A 10,668-nucleotide genomic window follows, 5' to 3' on the forward strand; every position below is an offset into this window, starting at 1 on the left:
CGATATATTTAACACGATATATCGCCCTTGTGTAAGTAGCCCAAAAGGCGATATGTCGTGTAAAATATATCGTGCGTCGCTGCGACTGTCGCGGAAAATATCATGTATCGCTTCGCGTTCAAAGGGCGACACTAGACACACGAAGCGATACACGATATTTTTCGCGCAACGCGCGATATTCTATTATTCAAATATCGCCCATATTATCCGAATCTCGTGTATCGCGGTCTAATTTCAGACCGCAACAATAGACACGCGAAGCGATACTCGATATTTTCGCGACAATCGTTTGTTTCATATTGCTTAACAGGGTTCCAGATATAAATGACTATTATATAATTATATTAAGATGAAATTTCACACTGTTACTTGTGTGCATGTCTAATATGATTTAAACAAAAAGCACGTAATGCACGTTGAACCGTAGAATCGAACAACTTATAACTCAACCTTCGGAACTCAGTCTTATATTCAAAATCGTTATTCCAAGCGATTTTCCTATAATCAAATATACGTTTATATAAAATATTAGCGATATTAAATATTTATTTTTGGCCAGATTGAAGCATAAGAAGCGAATAGCTAGCTAAATCAATCATATACATTTTAATTGCTGATCAGAAATAAACATATTATTATATAATATTCTTTCAAAAGATATATTTACGGCATGATGCACATGCTTGACGACGTAAAAATATCCCCTTTGTGTCTCCCCTGATTTTTTGAAACGCGACAGTTGACACGCGATATTATAACAGCGATATCTGAACAGTACACATATCGTGCGTCGCCGCTACTGACGCGCAAAATATCGAGTATCGCTTCGTGTGTCTATTGTCGCGGTCTGAAATTAGACCGCAATACACGAAATTCGGATAATATGGGCGATATTTAAATAATGAAATATCCTGCGTCGCCGCGACTGTCGCGTAAAATATCGTGTATCACTTCGTGCGTCTAGTGTCGCCCTTTGAACGCGAGACACGACACACGAAGCGATAAATGAGTTTTTGCCCGACAGTCACGGCGACGCACGATATTTTTCGCGACCGTCGCGGCGACGCCCGATTTTTTGCGCGACAGTCGCGGCGACGCACGATATATTTAAGACGATATATCGCCTTTTTTGCTACCAACACAAGGGCGATATATCGTGTTTAATATATCGTACGTCGCCGCGACTGTCGCGTAAAATATCATGCGTCGCCGCGACGGTCGCGAAAAATATTGTGCGTCGCCGTGACTGTCGGGCAAAATATCATGTATCGCTTCGTGTGTCTAGTGTCGCCTTTGATGAAAGAAGTGCGATATTATAGATGACTCTATCCGGATTCCGTAGATAACAACCTTCTCAGAGCACCAGCAAACCTATCTTTTTGAGACATTGAAAATTACAATCAAACATCTGAAAGCATGTTATTCATGTAATACATTCTTTAAACTGAAAACTACAACTCCTGCTTTCATTTTATTTTACAAATTATACCAGCATGCGCAAGTCGATTTATTATACACACAATCACACATAACCTGGTATGAAAGTTATCTCATACAGCCAATATCCAGTTTAATAATGTGTTTGTTCTTTTAATAAAAAAAAAGCTTTGAGACATTGAGACTACTTAAACGGTTTGTTTCAAAATGTCCTTTGAAACACCAGTTAAATTATCAGATATTTATCTTCTCAATTCGTCATTCTGCATGAAAGCTATCTCAACAATACAGTTTTCTCTTATTAATAAACAATTATGTATTAATTGGAACAAATACACACAAACATTCACCATAGTTATTCCTCCAACAAGGTTGGTTTGTCATTCTATATAAATCGCACGTTAGTAGAAAATAACACGTTATTTCAATAACATCTGATACACAGTTTGACGTCTAGGAAATATCGAAGTATGCTTGATATTTTAACGAATTGTTTGCAACATGATATATAGCTTATGCAGAAGTGCACTTATTTTACCATACCAATCTTGTTTTTAAATGCCCACATTTCTACATATGAACTCACTAATGTCATCATTTACTTGCAAAATGTTCGGATTTTAAAGACATAACCAAAGCCATCATTATTTAACATGTTTTTGACCATCGAGGCTTAATGGTGTATAGCCTTTAATACAAACATGTAGCGCTTGTTTTCAAAGAATTTGCATTCTGATATTGTATTGTGATTTATTTAAAACAATATATTGTGGTTTTTACAAATATGTTTGCATACAAAGGCGTTCTACCTATTTTTACATCAATAGCAATAACACGTATATGTATTAAAAGCTGTAGCAATCGTTTGAATATTTTTTAATGCGTCCAATAGTATTTGAAGTTGTTAAACCACTGACTCCTAATGAATTATTTCGTACAGAACCCACAAAAGAGTCTACTGACAAAATATTCTTTGTTTTATGTCATATTAATCGCGTTTAAACACGTATGTTTTCATGGCCTTGTTAATTTGAAGAGGAAACACAGTTGGTAAATCATTAATCAATTAATATCATACAGCCTTAAGTAACGGACATTAAATACGCTCTCCTTATTGCCCATCCAATACTTTAGAAATCGACCAAAGCCGAAACCGTTAATCGCATTTGCTTTCTATTTAACAAACGTGTGTTTGTGAAATTCATCCAGGTAAAGTTAAAAATGGCATTGTTTAAAACAAATAGCTCAGTAAAAACTTGCGTTCTTAAGAATATAAATACCATTGAGTGGGAAAATGCCATTTCAGTGCGCTAACAATGTAAACATAAATAGACTAGTTTTTTTCGTTCTATAGTTAAAAGTTAACATAAATGTAAAAATACAGCAAAAGTACGAGAGGAACCAACTGTATTGTTAATTTTATTTCTGTTTTTGAAGTTTCATGCAGTGCTTTTTCGTAAAACACCAGTGTTATTAAGTTTCAAATGGGTAATTGGAACTCATTACAGGGCGTTATTGAATAGATTACAATAAAAAATAAATATTAAAAGGTCGCCGTAGCGTAATGGATATTATGTCCGCCTAGCGATCGGGAAGGTCAAAGGTTCGATCCACACTAAGGGAGCGTTATTGAGATCTTCCCCAAAGGTACAAAGTACTTGTTCTAGGCCCAGGGAACGGGTTCGAAAGAGTTTCAATAAGCCTGAGGCTTTCGAGCATAATAAATAGGTTAAAACTAAACTAAAATAAGCACGGTGTACAAACACTCCCTGAATGCATGTATTCAAATGTTGCAATATTTAGCAATAAATATCCATAAACTGTTGTTTAGTATTTTATGGTAGTAAATGTTCTCCAGATATTAATATAGACCGCAATTAGTTCCACATGTTGATTGTCATCGTAATATGATTAAAGCAATGTTAATATAGAAAAATACGTCACGATAAAACCCCAGAGATTTGTGTTACTGTCCGCGATATTTATATTTCAAATAAGAAATCACAGACCTACGAAATACATAAAAGACTACATACACCACCTCATTGCACATTAAATCCCTTAGTTATTATGGTTTGATAAATGTATTGATAAAAATCACCAAAAGGTACAGTTTATAACTATAGAACAATTTATAATTTACATACCATAAGAAACTGTGTTATTGCCCATTGCAATAAACTTCATATGGCAATATCGACATTCATACACTTCGGTATATTCCCTTTTATATTCCTACGATTTTGGTAGATCGAATTGGTTGAGTTAAATCTACCGATCCCACAGTCAAATTACTTTATCGCTTGGGTTTATCTTAAATCAACACGTTTGAACGACTTATGTCTATGAAGCATTTGTTTGACAAATATTATTGTAAACGTCTATAACACTAAGAGAATAACATAAACATATATTTAATTTAACACACATTAAAGGTATAATGTTAAATGTTAAAATACCTCGCGACATATTCCATAATTGTGTATGGACGCAATCGAGATTGTGAGCAAGACGACCCTTAAATAATATTTTAAAGAAAGCGATATGAAAGTATATTGTCAAATTACCATTGTCTAAAGCCTTTTTTTTAAATACCAGCATATTTACAAACGATGTCATAATAAACCCAACTTTTATAAATGTGTATCAATACAATTCTAGAATGGTAAGCAGTGTATGACTGGCAGCGAACATTTTGTCAGGCTTTCAGCATGACAAAGAGTAGCTTATAGTATGTTGGAAATGATACATGAAGCTTGGCCTTTCCACTTTATGTTTAACTTGCGTGACTAACACATGCAAGTTTGTGTACCTTTAATATGTATAACATTAATATAACAATCACGCTCTGTGCATAATAAGTTTTTCATGATACTATTTTACGGACGTTCTGGATTTTAATTAATCAGAATTATAGGAATTCTGGCAGTGCGTAGTCTTGAGGCAGGAAAATCTCCGTGATTGGGCAACATCCCATTCGAGCTGATTAAGCCCGGAGGAAAGGCAACGAGTGCACCAGTGATGGCACTATGCCAACATATCTTGGAAGAGGAGAACTTGCCCAAGGAATGGACCCAGTCAGTGGCCATACCCCTACCAAAAAACGGCAACCTAAAATTGTACGAAAATTACCACACCTTCAGTCTAATAAGTCATTCCAGCAAAGTCATGCTACGCATCATCCTTAATCGGTTAAAAGTATGGCCCATGAACTGCTGACCGAAAAGAAGACTGGATTCAGAGCACAGTGGAACAGATCTTCAACTGCAGAATCATAATTGAGAAACAGCTGCAACACCAATGTGAAATCTTTCATAACTTCATTGACTTTAAGAAACCTTTCGACCGCGTGTTTGCATGATGTCTTATGGCACGTCATGAGAGGATTCAGTATTTACGAAGGGCTGGTGCAAGTCATTCAAGAACTCTACGGAAACGCTGCCAGTGTAATATATCTTAACGGACGGCAGGGAGACCTTTTTAGGGCATCAGTTGACGTCCCTCATGGATGTCTGTTCTCTCCCGTCCTGCACAAACATTTACTTAAGAAAATAATGCAGAAGACTCTCCATAGCCACCAAAACCCTACATCGGTGGAAACGTTATAACGTTATATATACAACACTATACATTATACCGGATGCTAGTGTAAGAAGACAAATTTTTCGAGATACTATCAACTTACCAGAAACCCTACATTTTATAAGCAGTTTAAAACAAAACTCGCGCACAAAACTTACGTTGCAAGCAATTCAAACGGAAAACGAAAAGTCGCAGTGGATGATCCTAGCGATCCGGAGTTCGTGGGTTCGCTCCCTACTCGGGGAGCGATCTCATTATTTCCTCCATAGACACCAAGTACTGGTTCTTCCCAGGAAACGGACTCGACAGTGTCCATATCTGCCTATTAAAGACCTTCCTGTAATGGTCAGCAATTGACTGTATGAAGAACGAGGTAGAAGTAGAAAGCAACACTTTTTTTCGAAGTATAACATTGTATATCGCCATGAAAAAACGGAACATTGACCGCTTGTTTATCTGTGTACAGGCCCTTCCATGTTATAAGTATTTTCGTACCCTTTGGGTGTCAGTTTGACATAAATGTCAAACGTACAATTTTTTTCAATGTATTGATCAAATGATTTATTGCTAAAATAAAAGGTATACATTATGAGAAAATTGTTTTGAATTTGGTATTTTGAACTGCTTACAACAATTTACAATGTTAACCCAAACAAGCCGTGCCTATTAGCAAATGCTTTGAAACTATAGTGACCTTATTCAACTGATAATGTAACAACGGAGCAGGAATATCTTAAAAAGTGACTCACACATGCCATTACATTAAGAACAGTACGACTATTATATGACTTTATTCAACTCTATTTATTTTTTTCAGCAAATGAGCTTTTATAACTATAAAAATTATCTACGGTTAGTTAAATTGATGCTAACAAACAGCTTTTTTATTTAAGCTAAGGTTCTATAATTAAAACCATATTACACGTATTTGTCGACCACAATAACTTTAGTCGTCCATGATGACAATACATGAATACAACACTAGTACAGTTCTATAAGGCTATTTAAAGGTTTTTGCATACATACTTTGCCAGTTTGATCAGTTGTTTTAGTACTATTAGTATCGTTTTGGAAAATTGATTAACTTATCATGATGTATTTTTAAACGTTCTGCTTCAGCCTCGTGTCTTTTCCATTCCGACTTTGCGGTCGTGAGCTCACTTTCTATTGATGCATTACACTTGTTTAATCTTTCTACCTCAGCCTCGTGGCTTTGACATGCCAACTTTGCAATCTGAAGCTCTGTTTGTAATGATATCTTATATGTTGCAATCTGGTGCGTCCTCACATCCAGTGGAAATGTAGAAACCCGGACGGTACATAATTCCCTCAGACGCTCTCGGTTACAGTGTTCTGCTAACTTTAAAAATTTGCAAAGATGTTCACAAGACATATTATGATTGCTTTCGTCTTCAATCAAGACAATAAGGCGATCTTCACATTGTTCCATCAACTTCACGACTTGATATTCCGATGCCAATGGTAGAATGATTTCTGCATTTATTTCTAGAACAAAAAATAGTATATCTGTTCATTCAAACAAAACCATTTACAACGTTTGGATATATCAATACTTGACTAAGTAAATTAAGATGTTTAAGCATGACATATCCTAATATTGTTACAACACGGTATGTCGATTCAAACAAGTGCTTTAGTATTCCAATAAAAGTCATTATAAATATCGTTGCGTAACTGTTGAAACATATCCGCATGTAATTATCGGACACATTGCAGTTATACTGCATACATCAAGTATATAGTCAAATGAACGTTACCTGTAATTCTGTCCTTAAGATCTGGATAAATGCAGCGAAGAAATGGAATGAAGCTTTCCAATCGTTTTTCTGGTAGTTGGATTTCATTCTGTTCTTTTTTCATCCCATCACCATTTAGCATTGCTCTAAATACAGGTGATGTAAACGCCAAAAGATCGCTGATGACAGGAATACGGACATCTTCTATAATCAAAGTTATATCTGCTAATCCACTGGATTCACCGAACATACTAACGTCGATCGCTGGAGGAATTTCCGGCTTTGGGGCATCAATGTCTGTTGATTTCATAAATACACATCTGCATATAATTTTTGAAATAATGTTGTTTGTGAATGTGATAAATTACATATTTTACTGTTTTGTGTCTGAACCAAACATTCTTATGAAAAACAATATCATCCGAATACGCTTTAACTTTGACTTTAAAATGACCTTTATGATCAGATCAGATCTTTCTCACTGGAGTCTTACGCATAAAGATACATCTTTGAGAGATAACCAATCAAGAATTGTGTGTAAGTTTTGAAAAATTGCTAAATTGTAATGAAATACCGTCATTTGAATGTTCTTTCATAGCCTTTGTTTGAGAAATAGAATGCCTTGTCGGTAGATGACCTAATTTATTTGGTGAAGAATATATGAAACCTGTTAAAGTTGGATAACGGAAATGTCTGCAATAGCTGAATTCAGATTAAAGCATTCTGATTGTAATTCATGATATATCCTGTTTACATGTAATGTTTGAGGCTCAGATATTATCACGAAAAACATTGTCGAGGAAAGAACTCTTCCCATTTCCAATTACTCAATTACTATACAATTTACGGAAAGGCAGAAGGTATTTAAATACATTCAAACGTAGTTCTTACCTGTAGTAACCAACCTCCTAATTATTACAATCATACAGTGTGTTAAGTATAATGAGCTAAAAGCTTTTACGTACGTATTGTTTTATTCCTGGCGTAACCGTCGCTAAATCTGCTTATATTTTTTTAATATTCGGTTTTATTATATATAGCTGTTATATATACACAAATAATATATCATCGGTATATAATAATCGAAATGACACACAGGTATTATCCATAAAACAAATGAAAGTATACAGCTAAGCAATAGCTTTATCAAAACGTTAACTACACGCCTACTTACATCGCCCATCGATAGGTCAGTTTATGTCACTTGCACTAATGTATCATGAATCGTTAGTTATCAGAAGTGTGTTGTAAGTCATGTGTGTAAAAGTACATGAATTGTCGAAAGGATAAATACATTCGCCTTTTGATTTAAGAAATACATTCAGTAACCTTCGAATAACACATGGTTATAATAAACAATTTATACAACGAAATATCACATTTTGTTAATTTGATTAAATCAGCTAGGATGATTTTTTTTCATTTTTTTTATTTGTAATCGAAGTCCGAGGAGAAAAAAGTGCAAATTAGGAGGGAAAATGCATCGTACATACGAATATCTACTTAGAATAAATAAAGACGCCAACGTTGTAACACGAAATCAGCTCCGCATAATACATTTATTTAGAGAACTCTTTGACCTACGATCATCTAAAGTGGTATGCTGTTGCTTTTGATGACGTAAAATGCCTATTGATTTTGAGATAAACTGTCTAAGGTCCATTAATCAGGGACTTGTGAAATTAAATCCGTGTCCGGATGATATTAGAGAATGTTTTATTTACGATCGTTTGAAGGGTATGGTTTTCACTTGAGAGAAAATAAACATCATTTTGATAAAACTTATCAAATATCAATGTCGCAGAGGCTTAAACAATACAATATGTTTTCGCGCGATATATGTAGAACGATTTGATCTACAACCATCCAAATATATTGCAACTCCTTTGCATGTCAAGGCAAAGCCATGTTTTACAATTATCTCTTACTCCGTTAATGTTCTGGTACCATATCCTCTGATCATTTATTCTAGTTTGCTTATAATCAACGTGTTATTTGTTTTTTTTAAGCAACAGCATCACACTTTTCTGATGGAAGATTAAATTTAGTAAGCAGCGCTTCAATTTCTTTATCTTGACAACATTTCAGATCATAGATTCGCCTAGTAACATTTTGCTTCATAGTTATGATTCTTAAGACGAAAGCGAAATGAAAACTCCACAATGCTTTATTACATAGCTTGTTTGTATTTGTTATATATTAAGTAATAAATATAGGACAGCTTAGAATAATATGCTATTGGGTTATCTGTTTCTTAGCAAATGTGGTCAATATAAAAAGGTAACGTGTTTAGTATTGATATGGATGCCCGTCGAGTGAATACCATGTTTATAAAGATTAATTTGACCATAAAACTTTGAATTGTTTGCACTGCATTGTTTTGATTTTCATTTTAAATACTTTCTCACAGTTTTCGTCGTCGATATAATCTGGAGAAAGAATCACAGCTGCCAAACAAAACTTCAATAGTTATCGTGTTCATAATTACTTATGCCATCACAAATAAACCAAGGCGATGAAGGTATTTAAGTTGTTCGCTATTGCATAATCTTAGACGCAACTCAGTTTAAAAAAATGTTAATAGCTTTTTATACCGCAAGTGTGAAATGAACACATCCCAGCCAAACTTATAAAGAGCGTGTCTTAAAGCACAAGTCGAGATGAGGTCGCACTGTTTATCATCATATTTATGTTATAGAGACATACAACAATAGTCTTTTTTTTCGCAATTGGTTGCTGCAATGGCGACAATCTTTAGAATTTTGGTTACCTTTGCTTAAGACTAACAAGCCTAGAATCATGTACATGTTGTGTTATGTGTATCTAATACTTTATTTATTATCTTTAAATTATTGAGCAACAATTTTGCCGACATGACAGACTTTTAATGCATCATGTCTTGTTGTGAGCCGGGATTGAATCATTTCCTAGGCCTAATTGATCCACAGTCACCAATTCGCATTCTATGTTTAATTGAATCGTGTTATTTCAAGCTTTGAAAAAAAGCTAGTTGCCCTGCTTTTTGGTCCAACTGTAACCAACTTTTCACATTGAGTTTCCTGGGCTTAAATCTACTGGCCCGAGGCTAACAGGCAACCATTAAACATGTATGTTATTCATGATGTAAGATCTGACAGTGTATTGAACTCATTCAATTTGCAAGTCTGCAGACATTAAAGAGACCATTTCACGCTTTGGTTAATTGACAAAATTAAACGATTGAATAATTTGGAGAGTCTGTTGTTGTCGTTATATTTTTTCATACTTCGAGGATTGCTTCTAAAAAGTATTAAATGCATCTCTAATTGTATGGGCACGGATGGCCGAGTGATCTTTACGATATATTTTTATTCCAGGGGTCAGTGGTTCGAGCCCAGTTGAGGGTAACATATTTTGTTTCTTTAATGGTATCCTTGTTTATTTTTATGGAACTTTTAAGATCCCATGTTTACATTTATCAATAGTAAGCATTTTATGACAAACTGTGAAAAGGTCACTTTAAGATGTTTAATAAAAAATGCCACAAGGTAAAAATTTACAACTCATCGGTTGTTTATTTGATTTAAAAGTGATTTTGTTTATTTGTCTTGTCAGCGAGGTTACCTTGGAGTTATCATTACAGGGCTTAATGCATATGCATCAATTGCCATCACAGTACCAGAGACTCTCTTTAAACGAAACACACCATAAAATCAAAGTGTCGTCCTTGATTAGGTTGTGCGCCTTCCACAGGCTTATCAGTGTGCACAGGACACCACTTTTTTGACTTGCATATGGCCCGTTTTCCCTGAACGCAGCCAATATGTACAGATTTCATTGCCAAACCGGCAAATGTCGTCGCACAAGCTGTTAAACACTATTTACTACATACACACTCACTGTATGCAGTGTA

General features: G+C 34.9%; 1 protein-coding gene across 3 annotated transcripts; it reads right to left on the bottom strand.

Annotated features, from left to right (window-relative positions):
• Positions 1-5,795: 5,795 nt before the first annotated feature.
• On the bottom strand, positions 5,796-7,964 carry LOC127873444 (uncharacterized). Of its 3 annotated transcripts, none has more exons than XM_052417311.1 (3): positions 7,742-7,964; positions 6,798-7,073; positions 5,796-6,525 (listed from the first exon to the last, which is right to left on the bottom strand). In XM_052417311.1, the coding sequence occupies exons 2-3, from the start codon at positions 7,024-7,026 to the stop codon at positions 6,077-6,079; spliced, it is 678 nt and encodes a 225-aa protein (XP_052273271.1). In that variant the 5' UTR covers positions 7,027-7,073; positions 7,742-7,964; the 3' UTR covers positions 5,796-6,076. The 3 variants fall into 3 exon arrangements, with proteins under 3 accessions (XP_052273271.1, XP_052273272.1, XP_052273270.1); XM_052417312.1 differs by having other exon boundaries at positions 6,798-6,980; positions 7,668-7,964; XM_052417310.1 differs by having other exon boundaries at positions 7,668-7,964.
• Between the last annotated feature and the right edge of the window lie 2,704 nt (positions 7,965-10,668).

Source organism: Dreissena polymorpha, chromosome 3, assembly GCF_020536995.1.
Source record: "Dreissena polymorpha isolate Duluth1 chromosome 3, UMN_Dpol_1.0, whole genome shotgun sequence".
Classification (NCBI taxonomy): Eukaryota; Metazoa; Mollusca; class Bivalvia; order Myida; family Dreissenidae; genus Dreissena; species Dreissena polymorpha.

Bases quoted from the DNA above. Each gene is read 5' to 3' on its own strand.
- LOC127873444 (XM_052417310.1), bottom strand. From the start codon at position 7,701: ATGATTGTAATAATTAGGAGGTTGGTTACTACAG. The intron at 7,074-7,667 runs GTAAGAACTACG...TGAAATCAACAG, and splicing joins TAGGAGGTTGGTTACTACAG to ACATTGATGCCCCAAAGCCG. The intron at 6,526-6,797 runs GTAACGTTCATT...TTTTTGTTCTAG, and splicing joins TCTTAAGGACAGAATTACAG to AAATAAATGCAGAAATCATT.